Source organism: Thunnus maccoyii, chromosome 18 (genome assembly GCF_910596095.1).
Source record: "Thunnus maccoyii chromosome 18, fThuMac1.1, whole genome shotgun sequence".
In the NCBI taxonomy this organism is placed as follows: domain Eukaryota; kingdom Metazoa; phylum Chordata; class Actinopteri; order Scombriformes; family Scombridae; genus Thunnus; species Thunnus maccoyii.
The window spans coordinates 20,664,058-20,684,477 of NC_056550.1; the positions used below are offsets into that span (position 1 = coordinate 20,664,058).

Here is a 20,420-nt window from a genome sequence, read left to right on the forward strand (position 1 = left end):
CTGTAAAACATTACACTGATGCAATCTCTCTGTTTTTGGGGTAGTAGTCATATTCTCTTTGTTGTTTGTTACGCAAAAGGCTGTTGTACAGATTTCAAACATTTTTAAAATGAAGAAGAAAAAAAAGTCGCTAAAAATTGACATTAACTTTTTTAAAATTCATTTTAAGCTTATTTCACATTTTTAAACTCTTTTTTTTCTATTTGATTTGCTTGTAGTTTTTTTTTCTTTCATTTTAGAATCTGTAGCAAGCACAGATGTGAACATGTGTTGCTTCATTAATGTGAATATGGTAAATAGATTTAAATTTTTCTTTGAGTTTTTTTTTTGTTTTGTTTTGTTTTTTTGAAAAAAAAATCTCTCTGTAGATGTAATCAGTTTATTTTATACATCATTTTTTGCTATCTCTTAAAATGTGTACATGTAAAACCTGTGGTTATATTGAGCTTGAATGCTGTGTTTTAAAATTAAACCTTAACTGTACATCAGCAGATTGTTTGATTTATTGATTTCAGATTATTGGGTAAATCTATCCTGACCAGGAACAGACACTAGGTAGCAGCATAACATTGCTGCCTTCCACTGCCGGCTTGGTTGTTCCCATAATTTACTGAAGAGGCATGTGTCATTTTTTTTCTACTAAACAGTAGTTGGGGAAGTATATCGTAGTTTAATGCTGCTCAGGGGATTTGAATGTCGCCTTAGCAGCATTTCCGTGAGAAAGAATGGATGTATGTTGGTGTTTATTTCTGTTGCAGTGCAGTGACAGACCTCAGACTTGGACAGAGATCAGCTTGAGAGGAAAAAAGGCTATCTTGTGTGTCTGACCTCTCCGGGCCGACAGCAGGCGAGAGGTCAGTGTCAACACCGGGCCACCAGTCCGGTTTTGTCAGCTTCCTTCATACCGCCGGCCAGCTGCTGCTGCTGCTGCTGCCCCAAACACCTCCTCATGTGGAAGGTTGGGGTGTTGAAATGGATTATGAAAGAAAGAGAGGGAATGGATTTTACAATGTCAGATTCAGTTGAAATATGCACTGTTTAAAAGGTTTTTAGGCAATCAAAAATACAAATTTTGGCAGGAAATGCAATGCTTTTTTTTCTGATCTTTTGAGTTATTTTCTGTCTCGAGAGATGAATGTAGAGATTACATCATCTCCTGGGCTCCCCGCTGTTTATTGTGGGGGCCGAACTAAACAAAGCAGTAAACAAACAAAGCATGACGGCGGCATTTAAGTTTTTACAACCCGTCCTGCACACAGAGAGCAGAGATGCAAATGAAATTTCACACGGCCTCACTGTCGAGGAAATTGAATTACCCTGCTTGTTGCTGGACTGAAGGAATGCATTACTAATGCTTTGAGGTGGGGAGCTGAATGGAGTGGGGGGTGCCTGCACCCTCTGACCCCCCCCCCCCACCCCCCCCCCCCCCCCACACAGACACTTCCTGAGTCTGACTGGGCTCACTGCCAGGTGGACGGACCACAGCTCTCCCTCTGCCAAGCAGCTGCATGACGGACAGGGGACACACGAGAGTGTTTGAGCTGCACAAGGCAAGACTTCCATTTAAAAACGCCCCCATTTTATCAGCCTTAACAACAGAGCAATGAGCTGACCACCACATATTACTGAGACTTTAGTTTATACCTACTTTTTATTCAAATGAAATTCAGGTGGAAACTTTCTTTATACCCAGAGGAAATGATGTATCAGAACACAAATCTACAGTTTTGCATGTTTTAACCTTATCTACTGCAAATCATGTCTACGGTTCATAACTAATTGGCATTTTCCCAAAGCTCACCATCATTATTTAGATGTATTTCCTACATTTCTGCATGCAAGTAGTGTGGAAATCAAACTACACAGTCCTATAGTGGACATTAGACCCTTCTTGCTGGTGCCTTCAAGCCCAAACATCTAAAATTTGAGGGACCACTGCAAAAATTGGATGGTTGTTGTGAAAAGTATGATGTAAAACTTGTCATATCTTGCATTAAAATGTTACTATTCAGCAGCCAAACCTCAGATCTGTCAGTATCAACAAAACAACAAAAGAGTACCGCTCTAAAACAAGGTTTTGACATGTTATCTCATCAAGTTGATTTTCACTGAGTATTGAAATTGATTGTATGCTTTGGAAATGCTTGGCTTAATAAAAAAACATGTAGGATTTATAGTTAATGAGATAAAATATGAGTTCTATCCCTTTGTGACTGTGCAGTCTGTACAGAGGAGGTCGAACTATAAGCAGCACCGGATCTTTTTCTTCTTCACTGCTCACAGTGTGCTCACTTTAACCACTCATTTGTCAACATGTGCACCTTGTCACCACAGGACAGATGAGGCAAAGCGAAGAGTGAATGCAAACGCAGGACGTGAGCACCTTTTGTGTCCCGCTTCTGGAGGGAATCCTGCTTTCATTGTTGCTGCCGCCGTGCCTACGAGGGAGAGGCAGTCAAGGAGACAGGGAGCCTTGCTTGTCTCTATTGTGGCGAGGGCTCAGAGGGAGGCAACTGTGTCCTGGGAGTCGGTGCTCACGTTATTCACACCTCACCACCTCCTTTGTACGCGTCACCCGGACCAGTCAGAGGGAGCACGTATCCAATGAGGGATTTATGGAGCTGTCCAGTTATCCCTTTTCCTACTCCACACAGAGATCCTCCTGTTCGCTGTGATGCTTCATGACTTTCTCAAGCATTTCCTTTTCCTTCCTGTTCTTTTAAAGTCATCTGAAGTCTTCGTCATGATCCAGCGGTTCACCACCGAGTCCACATCAGAGATTTAACCGCATTATCTCAACTCACAGCTGGTTCGTTAATGTTTCCTTATTACCAAAGTTACAACAAACATTCAAAAACACAATTTATACAAGGGGAACATTTAAGGTTTTTGCATTAAGACGCAGCCTTTTTAAGTGGTTTTGGTTCAATTTTACAAGGATAACCTAAAATTTGGGTCTTCACAAAGACACAAAATCTCTTTATCAGGTTAAGTTAATGCTGATCAAACATGGCTGCCATCATTTGCATCCTGATTTGCATTTGTATACAGATGACACAGTAATTTTACTTTAATGCAAATGACCTCATTGTTGATTTTATGCTGCTGCGTAAACTAGACAGACAGTTATCTGACCATTAAATCACCAACAGTAATGTGGATAAATGATTCAATCATATTTTTTATACCTTTTCTCCAAACAACCAGTATGAGGATGAATATCACCCAATAAATGAAGTTCACATTAGTGAAACTAACACTGAATGTATGAAGTTAAACACTTTCTGCAAACTTGTTGCCACTAAAAATGAAAGATTATTATTTATCATTTTATATAACCCAACATTAATAAGTACAAAATTACTTAAACAACTTACAACAACTACAACAACTTGTAGTTGATCAATCTCAATGAAAAGTGAGATTGATGTAAGAATATTGATTTAAAAAAAAACATTTTAAGAGTTAAAATCAATAATTTTGGTCTGTTGTCTTGGCGGTTAACCGTTTAACATCCACCGGGTCGCCAGTTGTAAACGGTAGCATCACGCAGTAATGAGTCAAAGCAATCGGCACAATTTGGCCAATTTGAGATGATTGGAGAGGTTCGGGGACACCAGTGACACCACAAACTAAAAACTCCCAAGCTCCCATAAGGTTAGGCCTCGAGGTCTGGAATATTATACAGGTTGAAAAGATGTAGAAGGTGTATGGTGTTCTGCACGGTTCTGACATAAAGCATGTCTTAATTATTGTTATTCAAATATGACTTATTATAGACAAGGACCAAAAACACTTTTTGTTAGCCTTATTTGAACTGATCTAGTTTTGTTTGTGTTTTAGCCACATGCTAAACAAACACATTTCCAAAAACTAGAAGATGTCACTTGTGAAATGAAGCCTAATACATGCATCATGGCCTTACAGTTCTTGTGTTATGAGCTTTTCCATTTGGGTATGCCAAATAGGCGAAAATTCTATAAAAAGGGTGGATGTTAAGGGGTTAAGACATATAACCCTTTGTTGCATGTCTCTCTCATTCATTCTCTCATTTCCTGTTTGTATCTCTACTGTCACTATCAAAAAAAAGCCAAAAATCTTTAATTATGACGATTTATGTCAAAAGCCTGCATGTTTTTCTTAAAATATTAAGATTATTCCAGTGACTCACAGGATTACTTAAATTTATTCTAGAAAAACAAGACAAAATCATTTCCTGCAGTACATCTTCCAACAGAGACCAAAAAAAAAAAAAAAAGGTCCAGGTCAGCTTGAGCCAGGCATGCTGGTCTGCCTCCAAATTCTTCAAATCCTCCACTCAAGTGCTGCTTACTACAAAGTTCAAGTCCCTCTACAGCAGCGATACGTGATACCTGGATTATACTAGTATACTCCCACTTCGGCAGCCCTTTGGAGCACATGTTGAGTAGGATTAAGGCCTGTGCCAGTTGCTGTGAGATCTCTCTGTGGAGCCAATGGGAATTGTCCCGCCGCTCCTAATCCTGCAGACAATGTGGGCTGTTAATTGGAGACCGACTGATATAGCGAAGGAAAGTCATGAAGACAATGTGCAAGTGGCCACCGTCTTCTGTAATCCCCTGCACTCTGAGGAATGTTCCTCTGAGGCATTCAACGGATCAGAGTTCATTTCTGCTCAAACTCCCAACACCTCCTCGCCTCCCACTCTGGGGTTTTCCATTTTTACTGGCAGTTAAGGCCACTGTTTTGCATTTTGAGTCAAGCAAATAAAATCATTGTGGCTTTGCGGAGTTGTGAAATTTCACATCTTGTACTCACAGCTCTGTGATGGGAGGTGAAAAAAAGCACACTCAGGTGTTTTTGTTACAATCAGCAGGGTAGAAAACTTGCAAACAGACTTGCAATGTTTCCTGTCACTCAGCAGGAAGACAGCACTGAAATAATGTCATTGTTAGGACTCATGCAGCCAGCGGTATAAACATATTTTTATGTTTCAGTAAATCTATCTTTGTGTAAATTAATACAGCTCCGCTCCAGAAAACATCATCTCACTGTTTGACAAGTTTTGAAGGATAATCAACTGTCATATGATACTCATGAGACTGTTTTTCTACTATTTTGTGTATTTCCATAAACAAATTTAGTTGAAATGACAGCATGATATACAGAATAATCAGTTGTGGGATTTTAAGATTAAAAAGTTAAACTCTCTCTCATTCAGAAATGGTTGAGAACCAGACGCAACAATCGTAAAACTCTCAACTGCTTGATGTCAACTTCCAGTTCAAGCAAGCAGGTCATTACGTGGGTGACAAATAAGACACTCACACATGTTTTTTTTATCTGCTTTCTCCCTACAGTGGAAAAAAAGTGGGCAGAAAAGCTGAATTTCTCTCAAACCGAGACAGACACAAGTCATGTGGGACGTTTTATGTTTTGTAAACAGAACATGATAGATATTTTGGATACTGGATCCTTTATCATTGGTGGATAATCAGCCACAGCAACAGCCTCCAGTCATATATCACCATAGCTCCGCTGACAGGCAGGTGGTGCAGCGGGGTTGGACGTCTGCAGTTGGATGTTTGTGTTCTTTTAATCTCTCACCTGTCACCACGCCGGACATATGCAAAACTGAAAATATTCCACCGCTAAGAGTCTTTTGCAGATGTTATACCAGATTTATGCTTTCAGTCATGATACTGATGTTTCATTTAAAGACATGAAGGCTTAATCTGCTATCATCATATCATGTTTAAGTTATGCACATAACATACATATTTGTATATATATAGTTTATACAAATATGTATGTATAGTATATAGTTGTAGTCTGAGACCACTTTCCCATTCACTTGAATGGTTCCAAACTTTTGAATGGTACTTTAAAACTGTATATTCCATCTATATATAATACAGTATTTCCTCTTTAGTGCAGCTTTTATACACTTTGTTCTATTCTACCACCAAGTTGATTGTTTTACTCTATTCTAATATTTGTAAGAACATTGTCCATGTGTGTAGTGTGGAGAAGGCCACAACTGAAATTCATTGTGCAATCCTGCATTGTGTAATCACAATTAAACTGAAACTTGAACCTTGTGATGAAGTTTGCAGAGGAAGAAGAAAGAAGCCAAATCGTTTTGGGTAAAAGCAAGTGAAAGTGTTGATACCTCTATGTAAAAAATACTCCATTGAAACTTTTAGAAAATGTAAAGATTTAGCAAAAATCTGACTAGTCTGTGGTGAAAGTACAATTCTGAGGTACTTCAGTATATACTTTATACTTCTACTTCACTACGGTTCATCTGACAGATGCTGTTACTACAATAGTTACTTTCCTGATTCTTACCACTACTCTACTAATCTAACACCGTCAGAAGCCATTTTGACTGAATAATGAGTATTATCATACTTTAATTACATTTTGCTAGTAATACTTGTGTTCTTCTACTTGAAGGCAGGATTTTCACCTGTAATGGACTATTTTTTTCACTGCGGTATTGCAAATTCTCCTTCCAACATTGGGATAAAAAATGCAGCTTCAGGACATTTTCCAAGCATAAGAATCAGGGAAAAACACTGAATATTTGCACTTTTTCCTAATTATCAGTGTAAAATATCATCACTATCAACCACCAGAGGCACATGCAGGCTGCAATCTAGTGAGCGCATAGCCAAAGATCCATCACCAAAGCCTTCCATGGGAGACAAATTGCTCGGAGCAAACATCCCCACCACAAACCATAATCACAGCTTTGCCTTCCAGAGATGTATAGTGGGAAAAGCTGAAGTCTTTCATGTGTCTAAATCTCATGTTCAAACAGACATCAGTCATCTGCGCCCACTTTCCTCTCTCTCTCTCTCTCTCGGTTGACTCATAAAATGTTTCCAATAAATCTGTACAGAAGTTTCAAATCATACTTTGAATGAAATGAGACAATCGAGGCAGTTGTGATTGGTAGCTTTCACCATTAATTCGGTGACAAATACGGTCGATTGGCTTTCTTCAGCTTTGCGAACACGAGGATGAGAGCGATCCCTCCTCTGGCACTGCACCCATGGGAAAAGAGGGCATGTGGCTTAAGTGTAAAACTCTTGTATGATTAAATTGGCAAGCTGTGAATGTGCAAACAGTAATCGGATCAGAAGCGGTTTGATCTTTTCTTACAAAGGAGAATGGTTTTTACACAAATAACAAATCATTAGAGTGTTGGTCTAATCGGCCTTAAATCTTTTTTAAAGCTCAGACTCTCAAAACTGTCACTTGTCTGCAACATTTTTAAGTAATAACTGCAGAGACGTGCAGGGTATCGCAGTCTCATAGTGTTTGTTTTCACTTGGAAATTGTTAAAAGGCATTTTTTTTAATCAGTCAGAAGTCTACATGTGCAGCATTGCAATGAGAGGAAATAAAGTGGGCGTGTGTGTGATTTAAAGTAGCCTAAAACCATTTCCTCCATCTCATTTGTAATCCCTCTGCATCAGTAATCCTTCACACATACCAATCTGTCACATCTGTGAGCAACTTTGAATGAATGGCAGTTGTTATATGTGATTACTGTCCTTTGGTGGTTTCCCACTGTTTATCTTTTCTTAATGTTTGCTATTGCAATTACGTCTGTTCCCAGACCAGCAGCTGCAGAATAATAAATACAGTCAGACTGAGCTTTTACACTATCAGAATTAAAACTTACACACAGAGCCGAGGCCCAAGTTTTCAGCCTCACGCAGGGAGACAATTTGGACGGAAGAAGTTTGTCACAGAAGAACCACTTCACACACTAAAAGGAGCTTTGTACTGCCAGCATCAGTATTCAGATCCTTTACTAAAGTAAAAACACCAAAATATTCATGTAAAAATTACAAGTAAAAGTCCTGTATTCAAAATCCTGCTTTAAGACCCCCCTTCAGACATATAAAAATCAACTGCTTGGAATAATAAAGTGTGTCTTATATGCTGTATTTTTTTTATAAACAGTTCAATAGTTTCTTAAAAAGCATCTACTCCTTCTCCCTCGCTGAAAAATCCAGAATCTACGAATATATGTAAATAGTTTCAGTTTCAAAGCTTTAATTGCTAGAAATGAGATGTCTCCTACTTTACTGTAACATCCATTCTCAGTGTTTGTGCGCTGGAGGCTTCAAGTTTCCATATCACACTTGTGAAAGCTGCATACTGGACTGTTATTGTCTCCGAGCTAGTAGTGATGTCACAAATCATGCTCATGGGTACAAGCCTTACACTCAGATTTCCAGTGAGCGCAGAGAAACTTTCCGACTTCAGAAGATGAACGTGAAGCAAGATCTCTAATGTCAAACTCTGCACAGACACAGTGAAGTGCATCCAATGAAAGGAACAATAAGACAAACACATTTTTTGCATGGAGGGAGACTTTAGTGAAAGTAAAAGTAAAAGTTTTTGCCTTTGTTACTGAGATTGTTAATACTGATGCATAAATGTGTACGCAGCATTTTCTTGTTGTAGCTGGTCGAGCTCGTTTTAACTGCTTTATTTACAGTTATGTAGTTTAGTCCAGTTTTCCCAACATGGGGGTCAGATTTTTATAAGATTAATGCCATAGGAAAGAAGAAAAAACAAAGTTCTGCTACACAGATTTGTAGCCTATGTCATTTTTGGATAATATTACCTACTGGGGACACAAATGGTTATTTTAAATGAAACCATCTCAGAGGTTTAGAGAGGAAATCCCTCTTTGGTGGAACCTCTAACACCACATAGACATCTGAAGCATGACAAGGAACCTCAGCTACACACTGCTTTTACACTATCATTTGTTTTTTCATGTAAAATTCAGAAAAGTAACCAATAACTAACTTTTTAAGCTGAAGTATCATAAAATGGAAATACTCAAGTAAAGTACAAATACCTCAAATATGTACTTAAGCATAGTTGTTAAATGAATGTACTTTGCACCAGTGGTTGTCTAATGGCATCATTTCCTTTGAGGTCAACATGTTGTTTCTTCTGGTTTTCGCTGCAACAACATGCAACTGGTTGTGTAAATGTGAACTACATGTTTTCTTTCCACCACATTTTCCACTTGACTAAGCGTCAAGTGACATGAAAGCACTGAATAAGTAAATAACTGATGAATTGTGAACATGGAAGAAAGTCAAATAAAGACATGACCAAAATATGTAAAGTTTCTCAGTGGTTATGCACTTTTATTCAAAGTTTTAGGTCCCACCGTGGGTCCCATGGTAGTTAATACCAGGATCAGCTCATAATCCCTGAGAAGCCAGTATTGGGAATGAACTGTTCGAACCCTCCAGATACTGGAGAATAAACACCACAGTCATTTAGCACAGTTCAAAGCAGTACAAAATCATGTCCAGGTCATTAAAAGCGTATGTAAACCACCAAGGGAATTACATTCTAAACATATACAATCACTACTAATTTAAACAAAAAGTACAGTACACAATACTGTAATCAAGATGTACAGTGCAACCCAATATGGGTGAGAGATGACACAGAGGGATCGAAACACCTCCATGTGGAAACACTGATGTTGCTCTTGTTAAGTTCTCACCTCACAGGCCTCGACAGCCGCTATTATGTGTAAATACAAAACATTCATGTTAATAAAAACAGAGAGGCTCATCAGTCTTTTGTGCAAACTATTATAGACTGCGGCTCAGATTACACATGTGGTTGTTATTTGGATGCCATTGACTCATACAGCTTTTTTTCTTTCTATTTTGGGCTCTTTTTTCAAATGGCATCCGTCCAAGCTAGGAGTCGGAACTGTTGAAGGTTTGGAGGTGAGCGTCTTTCCAGGAGCAAACAATCAGCTCATTTGAAACTAAGCTGTGCAATTTCAAACAAATAAAACTTTTTTTTTTTTCAAAGCATTTCAAAAGCTGATTGCGACCCCCGAATCAAAATCTCTTCCACTCATTATTTTTCCCTGATTGTTACAAATGCAAGGAGTGTTATTAAATACATAAGAATGAATAGATGTTGAGATTTTGAGGGCGTTTTTTTTTTTTTTTTGTTAGTTAGTTTTGACACAAATCTGAAGTATGTCATTATAGGACGTAAATTAGGTCAGGCCACCTAAAATATCAAAAGTGCTTTGTCCTGATATACCTCAGATTAGGTCACCTAAGGATGCATTTGGAAATCTGCCTACTGCCAGCTCAAGTTGTGGGAGAAATAACACTGTTAACTTAAAAGCACAACAACATCTTCATATTACAGCGTTTGTCCGGAGTCATCTGAGTAAAAAGATCTAAACAAAAATACCTGGAAAAGCCAATTATATGTGATAAAAAGCCCAAAAGCCTACAAAGATAGACCTGTATGGCTTTCAATTTTTAAAAAGCTAAAACAAGTTAATGTTAATGTGAAGCTGGCAAAAAGGCTTGAATATATGACAATACATTCTATGAGAATTGCAGATACATTTACAAGCAACATATACGTACATCACAAAGCTCAACTGATTGCCTGCAAAGCTTAACGCTGAAAGCAACTTCCTGTCTGAGAGCTGGAATCCTCCGCCCGAGCAGTATGGGGCGAGGTCCTGGCTCCGGACAGGAAGGAATAGTCCCGAGGCGGGCCGCACAGCAGCCCAGTAAAACTATTAAAGACCGCGCACCACTGCAGCAAGAATACAGCAGCCGCGCGGTCTAATACCAAACACTGGTCCCCACGAGCCTTTCAGATACCGAGGCACGACGGGGACGAGGATGAGAAAAGAGCGGTCGCCCTAAAAGGCAACCTGGGGAGGACACCATGGGGTGTCTGGATACAGGAGACAGTGCACAGACTTGAACCTGAAAGAAAGAGAGAAAGAAAAAAAAGAGTTAGACTTAGATTTGTGTTGAAACTGAGGTGAAATATGTGTCATTAAGTTCAGAGCAATCTCTCACCTTGATGGATCCTCCTCCACAGGAAAAGCTCCTTTCAAATTGATGATATTGCTCTTGTTTTCAAACATCCCATAACTGAGGGTGATCTGAAAGACAAATGATAGGGAACGTAAAACACATGTAAAAGAACGCTCCATTCTCATGCTTCCTCTACGCTCCAAAGCACTCCGATGGTGTATAAAAAAAGGATGAGCTGAGCCTCTCACCTGCTTGTGAATCTCAGATCTTGACACTTGTTGCAGGTTCTCCAGGTGGGAGTGAAACAGGTTGCTGCGGGTCAGAGGAACCCCCAGAACTGACTCGATGATGTACCCGATGGTGCAGTCGTCGGGCAGGCGGATCTTCTCCGCTGTGTTCATGAAGTGGCCGCCACTGAAAAGACAAGAAAAATGGACAGACGTCTGGTCAGCGTTGATGCGACGCACCCTGATGTGAAGGCAGAAGTTGAAAAGTGAAATGATAATGATTCAGGATTGTAAATCTGTATCTTACCTGGCCCACGGGCTCATCTTCAACGCCAGACCCCGGCTCACGCAGAAGCCGGCTCCTCCGGTAGCAAACCAGAAGTTGACGGGTTTCTACAAGAGGTGATGGAAAAGTTTAATACACAGCATTATCTGAAAAACAACAACATGATCTTGAAAATATTACGCACACAAAAAACAAGATTCTTCTTCTACGCACCATCTTATTGTCCCCCAGCCTCTCTGTGGCCTCTATGGGCCGGTCCAGGCTGGGTTTACCGATGTACATGTCCTGGGTGTGGGGATACTGGGACAACTGCTTCACCAGAGTCCGAACATTCACGTAGTTGTCGTCATCTACGTGACAGAACCACCTAAGAAGCAGAGGAAGAAGCATCATTAGATCCTGAGACATTCAGACGAAGGCAACAATCATCAGAATCTGAAATAAATATGTACTTACTTTTTCCCAGACTCTATGAACTTGTCATATTCCACCGCCATCTTGCAAGACAGAGCTTGTCGGCTATGAGCTGCGGAGCAGTTGGTGTTGATTGCATGACTCCCTGTGGCATCAATATGAAAGAAATATGAGTTAGATAAGAGAGCCGCATCAATGGAGGCTCTATGTGTTTTAATATCATCTTTCATGGAGGCAAAAAGCTCAAAGCAAAATTTTTATGACCTTTAAGATGTGATTTGTTTTCTCATAAATTCAGCCTCTTTCTAATACAATGTGCATCTCTGTTCCCAACATGAAACCCCCCTCATAAAACTTACCAATTTTCTTTTTTAGCTCCTCATCTTCTCCGTCTGTGAAGATGTAGGTCTGTAAGCAAACAAGGGAAATAACAGATAAGTGGACTTGGTCTTTGAAGCCCACAAAATCAAAACCACTTGATCATGTGAAGCGGTCACACGATCGACCCCAATTCAGCAGTGTGTCCAAAGTCCTCCTTCCTCATATGAAGCCCGGTGTGATTAGCATCAATCAACGTGTCTTTTATGCAGTGGAAAACACATTGAGTTAAACAACCCCCTGCTCTAATAAGGGCCTTTTGTCCTGCGTTTCACTCTCTCCATGGCAACTATGCAGCCGCCTCGAAGCATCCCAGACATAGAACAAAGGAGGAGGCAGACTGTCCGCCCCCACACACACACACACACACACACACACCCCATTCATGCATCCCATCCCCCGGCCCGAGCCCCATCCTCTGTGCTGGACCTGCTGCCGAGCTTCAACATGTTGAATGAAGAACAGTATCATTCAAATGTTACAGTCAGTGACTATATGATAAACCGCCAACAGAATCTCTGTCCTCTATGCTGCTGCTGTATGACTGACAAAAGGTTAAAAGAATCAAACCCACGAGACTACAGGTGCTTGTTAAATGTAGCAGTTAGTCATAAAAGGAGTTCACAACAAAGGGCACCTTACAGGAACACTCTTTAAAGAGCAGGGAGGGATTAGTCTCCTCTTTATGATAGCTCACACCGAGCAGGTGCAAGGTGGTGAATAGTGCTGATGAAAAAGGTGCCGGCCTCGGGCTTTGTAACCGCCAGCGGTCTGTTTACACTTCACCTGAGGTGAGCCAGCACCTGCCGAACATCACGCTACCTTATCTACGCCACGTGTCTCTACACGCCAGGTCATGGTGCCTTAACCTTCACTGACAGAGCACCTTTTGTCAGCTTTTACCCACAGTCATGCAAACCCTGCTGATCGGTGATCTGCATCTCAGCAGTCCGCTGACTTTACTTGAAATAAAAGACACATCTTTCTACTCCGCTTTTTCTTTTTTTTTCTGCACAAAGCAAGGCGGCTCGAGCCGTTTGTGGCATAAACTGTGAGCAGATGTTGCACGATGCTAAAGCCGTGAGCCTGTATTTGTTTAAGGAAGGGTGGTGATTTCACTGGTGAAGGGATCAGAGGCTGGCGCTGTTTGCTTTAAATCCTGTTGAATAGACAGCCTAATCACTGAGGCAGCTGCCAGAGCTGCCAGGGCACTGACAGAAAGAGAGGAAGGGGAGGGAGGGAGGATGGAGGAGAAGGGGTGGAATCTCACTGCTGATTAGTAAATCGAAAACCGTGTGTGGCCATTCACCCCCACTTCACCCCCTACCCTGCTTCCCCCTCCACTCCCTCTGAGCCACATACATGGCCAGAGCCTCTTGAATAGAACAATGCTGCGAGTTTTCATGCTGGGTAAAGTCTCCACTGGGTAAATTCTAAATATGTTTGCCAGCATTTGCATACAGCTGCAGGAGTTAACTAAAGAGAAGCCCCCTGGGGAAGGGTTTTTTTTCTGTCTTTGTTCTCTAACTGAAACTTAAAAGCACAGTTACTTACATGGAATACTAATTTATACCAAAAAGAAAATAAAAAAGATGCCTGTGTGTGAAGCAGAGATAAGAGTCGAGGGGTGAGGAGAAGAGGGAGATGAGAGCAAAGAAAGAAGGGGGGAGACTGCACTCCTGACCACAGGAAAGCCTGGCACGGCCCTGTCTGAGCTGAGCGTGGTGCCTGGCTGGCTGTCTCCAGCTCTACGGGAAGGAAGGGCACCAAGCTCCCCTCCTTCTATCAACCACCTCCACCCTGACTCCTTCCCCCTCCTGTCCCGCACATTCAAAGCATTTCAGCACTTTTCATCAGGACAAACGATTTGTAAAACAGCTCACAGGAGAGCTTGAATCACCGCGGCCGGACAAAGCGCTCCTAAAAGTAGCCCCCTTTAAAGTAATTTCTAAAACAACTGGCACACATTTTTAACAACAGGCTGTCCTCTTCAATGACAACCCGCCCACTTTCTGACCACTTGTACTTCATAGTTAAGCCATTTTATTGACCCAACTACAGCGCCAAGTGTTTTTTTTTTTCTCTCTCTAAATGCTAAAAGCGTTCATTGTTGGAGCGTTGGCTAATTATCCTTCTCCTAAAAGAGGAATGCATGGCACACCACCATGAGGATGTTGGTGCCAGCTGTTCAGACACTTGAAAAATGAATATAGGCTCTGATAACGCAGCTACGTGCCAGATTTATAAATCAGTCTAGGAAAAAGGGAGGAGGATGGGGGGGGGGTCTAGCATCTCCAACTTTGAGATTAAGCTGTCTTGATGCTGCGGATCTAGAGTCTGAGGCAGGAAATACTGTGATCCATTTTATTCTTTTGTTTTAAGACCTGTCTTTCTCTCAGTAAGGCAGAGTGATGAATGGGGAAATAATAGAAAACAGGAAGAGGTGCTGTAGACGTAAAAGTTGAAAAGGAGACTTTTTGTTTCAAAAGCACCAATTAACAGATAAATTGGGTTTGGAATTCATTAGCCACAACAGGTAATCATTTACATAAAGATAATAACTGGTTGGATTTTCCAAACAAAAAAATGAATGGGCTCAAAGATTAAGTAGGCCCCAGGCACTATTGTGTCAACAAAACTATCAGAGAGATAATCTACCTTCCCTATTCTCATGTAAACAGCAGCAGATAGCAACTCCATCTGCATGAGAGTAAAGAGATCTCACTTGGAGCAAGAAAAGTAACAGCAGCAGTCAGAAATTAAAGTCGTCTGAACAGCAGCTTTTACCAGAAATAATACTTTTGTCCCTTGTGTCTACAGCTATAAAAGTGATCCACAGATGTTCATCAGCTGAGTGTGAGAATCAAACCTGAATGTTAAGGATGGCCATATGTACACGGTGGGAACTGGGAGCATCATATGGCCGTCTTTTGTTCTGTCTCTCCTGACCACCTGGCACCCTTCCTCCAGGAACTCCCTCTTGCATTGTGGGCTCAGTCTATCCTTTTTATCCACGCAGCCACCCACCAGCTGCCTTGCCTATAAGCCCTGCTGTTGTCGGATATGGGTTAACTAACATCATCCAGTACAGTAATTACAGCTAATTAGCACCACCATTTCACATATACACTGATGCTGAAGAAGCCTGGACAGCTATGCGGGGTAATCCTAATTCTGTCTAATCTGTGGACAGACAGTTTTACAGGCATTAAACACATCTCAGCCTTATCACCACACAAAGAGAAGAAACTTCTCCCCAACCTGTGTGTGACAGCACCCAAGACAAATTAAACAGACTTTTGGAAAAGCACATGTGACACCTCTGGATGCAGGATAAAATCACTTTGACTGGCCACTGTTTTCACCACGCTATAGCTATGAGTGTCTTTGTGCACCCTCTAAAGGAGCTTGGTTCTCAAGGCCGCACATTTTCATTCTCAGCGTGCTACTTCCCGGCACAAACTTGCCTATAGATGCACCCCTTTGTCCCTGGCATCCCCTTAACGAAGCCCCCGTTTTCCCATCCCTCCGTATGCTTGACCCAGACTCAGCTCCCACGTTCCCATGGAGAGAGGGGAGACAAGGGGCTGGGAAAGCTTTTCTTCCCCCTTCAGAAAGACGCTTTGTTAGTGCTGGAAGGGGGACAGCGCTGGAGTCGGTGCTGTGAAGCATCCATTGCACCAGGGGCATTCACAGGGACACCCACAAGAGGAGGGATAATAGAAAGTGGGGAGAAGAGGGGGGCTGCAAGAGGGGAGAAGAGGGAGTCTTGAAACTGCTCCCTCCGTTTTTCAGGAACATGTCACTCAGAGGAGAATTTAAAAAAAAAAAAAGTGACAGAGCCGGGGAAATTCAGTATGGTGAACAAGGGTTGTGTGGACATTTCAGTGTCATCTGGTGACAAGGGGAACAATGAAGAAGCAGCGATCATAACAGGCTTCACCTGCATGTTGGCAACACAGGCTCAGCAGCAATGACATCAACCCAGAAAACAAACACATCATTTCCCCAAAACCTATAAGCTTTCATCTTAATTTTCAGCTCGTGCATGAAAAGTATTTGATGATGCGCGGCAAGTGAATAAGTATCAATTTTTGCACTTTTTTTTTCCTTTACCTGCTGCATGTTTCTTGAGATCCAAGTGTCCAGAAGCAGGTTCAGCCTGGACTGGTGGAACTTCTTGGTGGTCTTCACGGCGATGAAGATGTCATCAGCGCTGATGTCCTCGGCCGGAGGAGGGTCAGCGGCGGACAGAGAGGAGCGTGCGGGCTTCTCAACCTCCCTCCGTCCCCGGGTCAGCTTGGTGAAGTACGCCGAGAATCCTTTCTTAACCTGAGCGCTCCCGGGCTGTGCGTCGCCCCCATCCTCCTGTTGCGCGGCATCTTGGAGGAGAGAGCGCGTCCCGGAGTCCTCTCCGTGCGTCACCTCATCCACCTGAACCCGGTGATGCTGCACAGCGACCAGGAGCAGCAGCAGGCAGAGACATGCTGTGCTGGCTACAGAGATAGTGGTCTTCTTTCCATTATTTTTCAACATGATTGAACCTAAAAAAAAAAAAAAAAAAAAGACTAAAAACTATGAAGCAGAGCAACGAATTCCCAATGCAAAGTCCATATGGTATTTTTTTTTCTCTCTCAGAAGAACAAAAAATTATAAATGAAAGGTTAGTTATTGTGCATTGCTGGACAGCAAATAATTGTAATGCTATGAGGGGGCATATATAAGCTTCCACGCTGGCCACGCCTCATGGGAGGTCCCTGAATGCAGCATGTCAGTCAGTGACGCTATAATGGGGCGTGGTTATGGCTATCTGTGTGTGTGTGTGTGTGTGTGTGTGTGTGACTTGCAGTTTGACTTTTTCAGATCATTTGAGTGAAAGACTGGGCCAAGGAAAACAAAAGTAGGTGCAGGTGTTCAAGTGCAAAGGTGTGTTTCAAACCTGCATCATTCACACTGTCACTCGTTTGATAAAAGCTTAATTCTCCAGATCTGAGTCTGAAATCGGGGACTTCAGAGTGATTTTTCTTCTCTTTCAAGGTGAAGCTATTTGAATTCAGCCGAGTGTGAGCCGGGTGTTCACCAGAGAAACAGGCTCTATTGTTCCTCTTTGACCTTGTGAGGACTCTAAACAGTTGGCCATTCCTGAACACTTGTTATTCAAATTCTGGCTCTCACAACTGAGTGCCGTCTGGCGCTGGGACACTGACCAAAGACACAAGTTCCATTTAGGCCGACACGCAGCTGGTGGAGCCTCAATAAACACCCAACTCTCAGCAACTAACAGATTTAGTATCAAAGGAATGTCTGGTTAAACTGAGTTCTTAAAGGACAGCTTCAAATGTGGTGCAATATTGGTGCCAAAATGACCTCAGTGAATGCTCTGTTATCCTGAGATAATTAACAATATCCAAATTAGGATGGTTTTGGTCCCAAACTCCCAAAAAGTCAGTGCTGGCCTTTAAGGTGTATGGCATCCTTCATGTCTTTAATGGATCTTAAAACACATCCTGCTTCTCTCGTTAACTCCTCTTGTGTTTCTTTGCATATGTAGCCATATCGTGTTCTTTTCCAAAAAATCTGCAAGAGAAAAACTTCCTTTCCACTGCAGGTGTTTTATTCTTTTAAATTCTGGGACACACGGCACATAAGTTACCTCTCTGCTTTGTTGCTCCTGACAAGGCCTTTTGTTCCCTTTTTAAAACTGTGCATAAAAAGGCATCTAAGAGCAAGTGTAAGAAACCAGGCAGAGGGGGTTGTCTCTGTGGCCTTCATTCTTCTTCCATCAACCGCCCTCTTTCTGCCGGGCTTGCAGGGCATTCGTCCCACCTCGGAAACTCTTTTCTGGTCTTTTGGACTGGTGAAAAAACAATGTCAGCTGTTAAAAAGGCAAAGTGAAAAGTAAAGTTGTGTCAACCTCCCCTCTGCACTCACAGTGTATTTCAACCTCGTGCTCCCTTCGCTGACACCAAACACAGTAGAAAAAACACTTGAAATCATCTCACAACCTCATCTCATCTTTGACCCCCCCCCAGACAACACCACTGCTGAATTCCTGTGAGCCCACTTCCTCACCATAGCACTCAAAAGCCCGCAAATAAACACCACAGTGTGCTTGATTTTTCCCCTGATCATATCAGCATGTCGGGGGGATCTGAGCGGCCAGAGAAGCCTCAGCCGGATGGTGAAATTAAAGGGCTGTTCTTTATAGTTCCTGCTTTTACAAAGATGATTACATACTGTAAGATGCTCAAACAGCAGGTAAAGAATGAAAATATTACACAATTATCTCTGTGATCATCCCACTGCTGTCCAAAAGACGCCATTGCAGCTTTTTTTTATTCACTGATACACACCACAGAAACTGGAAAACATATGTGTAAGATGTCAGCTATAACTCGATACACTGCATAATGTACATAGATCCATCTTGTTGAAAAAAGACACAGCATGGAAGGCATTAGCACAAAGCCACATCTTTCTTTTGAACGCATAATGTTTCGATTTGGTTTCTATTTCAGTCTGTTTAACATTCCTCAGGATGATTCCCTGAATGTTTCTCCTTTTTGAAGCTTTTGTTTATTAGTGGCTGGTTCAAATATGTACCAACTAGATGCCAGTTTTTGACATTATATTCAAAAAAGCTGCTGTTCAAGGTCAGCTATGTTCGTCCTCTTCTATGTGAACGAAGTTTGTGAAAGTGTAAGACTACGCTTTGACGCTCAGTGATGAGAGCGGTGGGATCAGTGTTCAGTTCAGTTTATTTTCCCAGCGTGGACACACTAGCTCCGATGGAATTACAGGTCACACCAGAAGTGAGAGCCAGGGGACCGGCGTCCCCTCAGAACCCGGTTTCAGTTTCCCTCTTCGTGCAACATTAGAGGAATCTCTCCGAGGACCACGGCTGAGAATGCTTCAGCTGCTCCACAGACAAATAAATACACCCCGTTTTTATTGATCTGTAGTACTAAGTTCCCATAAATCTGAATTGACTTCTTCCAGGTAAACACAATGTACAGTCAAAGTAGGGCACAAGACCTGCAGATCCTTTGCTGAGATAAAGAAAAAACATACAAATAATGCGCAAGACAGTTAATATTAATGAAAAAGTTTGCACAGAGGTCTCTCACTCTCAGTCTTGCGTACCAATGCTGACACAGTGTTAGATTTTTAGGAATAGTTAGATCGATAGATGTTTTTGTATGACTGTGTTGCTAATGTTCATATTTGCTGTGGCAAGCTCTTTATTTTTGTCAAAGTAACTTGATTTTGTCAAACTGGAAATGATCAGGCAGGAGCTGTTAGTTAGTTAGTTAGTTAGTTCTGTGTCATGTAACACATATATAAAGCCAAAAAGGGAAAAAAAACTTCAGTTGTAACATGATAATGTCCACCTTTAAATAACATATTTATGTGAAAAATGTCAGTAGAAGAAGAAAGAAAAGAAACACAGTGAACACTAAACACAGTGTTATGTAGTTGCCAGTGAAAAGGACAATAGAGAACAAAATGGAAATCATTATTTTAATTGCACACTGAATAAATCCACTTTTGTTCTTCTGAACTGGACCTTCAGTTCAACATTAGGTGGTATCACATCTCAACTGGACACGTCAAGATCTTTGTTAAATAATTACATTAAACATATTTTTCAGTACCATATTCATATTTTATCATCCAAAAATGTACACAGTTTTGGTTTAGTCCATATCATCATCGCGTTGTTCTTTACCCTCAGCTAACACAGATTAACCAACGAATATTGATCTTTTCATTATTCAAAATTATTATTCAAAGCCTCACAAAACCCATAGTTGTGAAATAACATGCATACTTATGTTTGTATGACCAAGATCCAATAAGTTGTGTATCCCCCCCCCCCCCAAAAAAAAATATCTTTCTCGTTAGAGGAGTCAGATTACATGCCTGGCAAGTCTGCACATAATCAAAACTGGCCAAATACAATCAAATGTTTTGTATTATAAGAAATACCAACCTTCTTTGTTTCACACACTGCACAAACCCACTTATTGTTGCTAGAAACATGATATTCACTAGAGACCCCCCAGGTTTATATTTTCACTAAGAGCTCTGTAAACTCAAGGGAGACATAAAACCTGCTGACAACTTTGATTTATTCCCATATCACAATGTACATTTCATGAGGTGGAAAGATGGTGGTTTTCTGTACTGAGAAAAGCCCCCCCCCCCCCCCCCCCGTTGAATGAATGGTCATTTTCCCCAACCAGTACACAAAAGTGCTCAAAGCTTTACTGTATTC

The 20,420-nt window shown here is 41.4% G+C and overlaps 1 protein-coding gene across 1 annotated transcript; it reads right to left on the minus strand.

The window, feature by feature from the left end:
- Positions 1-9,140: 9,140 nt before the first annotated feature.
- lfng (LFNG O-fucosylpeptide 3-beta-N-acetylglucosaminyltransferase) lies at positions 9,141-16,969 on the minus strand. The gene is made up of 8 exons (XM_042392917.1): positions 16,259-16,969; positions 12,124-12,172; positions 11,807-11,909; positions 11,564-11,717; positions 11,372-11,457; positions 11,086-11,251; positions 10,880-10,965; positions 9,141-10,783 (listed from the first exon to the last, which is right to left on the minus strand). The coding sequence occupies exons 1-8, from the start codon at positions 16,676-16,678 to the stop codon at positions 10,717-10,719; spliced, it is 1,131 nt and encodes a 376-aa protein (XP_042248851.1). The 5' UTR covers positions 16,679-16,969; the 3' UTR covers positions 9,141-10,716.
- Positions 16,970-20,420: the final 3,451 nt, after the last annotated feature.

Coding starts and splice junctions, on each gene's coding strand:
- lfng (XM_042392917.1), bottom strand. CDS start 16,678: ATGTTGAAAAATAATGGAAAGAAGACCACTATCTCTGTAGCCAGCACA. Junction 11,910..12,123: donor GGAGCTAAAAAAGAAAATTG/GTAAGTTTTATG, acceptor TTGATGCCACAG/GGAGTCATGCAATCAACACC. Junction 10,784..10,879: donor GTGGAGGAGGATCCATCAAG/GTGAGAGATTGC, acceptor TCTTTCTTTCAG/GTTCAAGTCTGTGCACTGTC.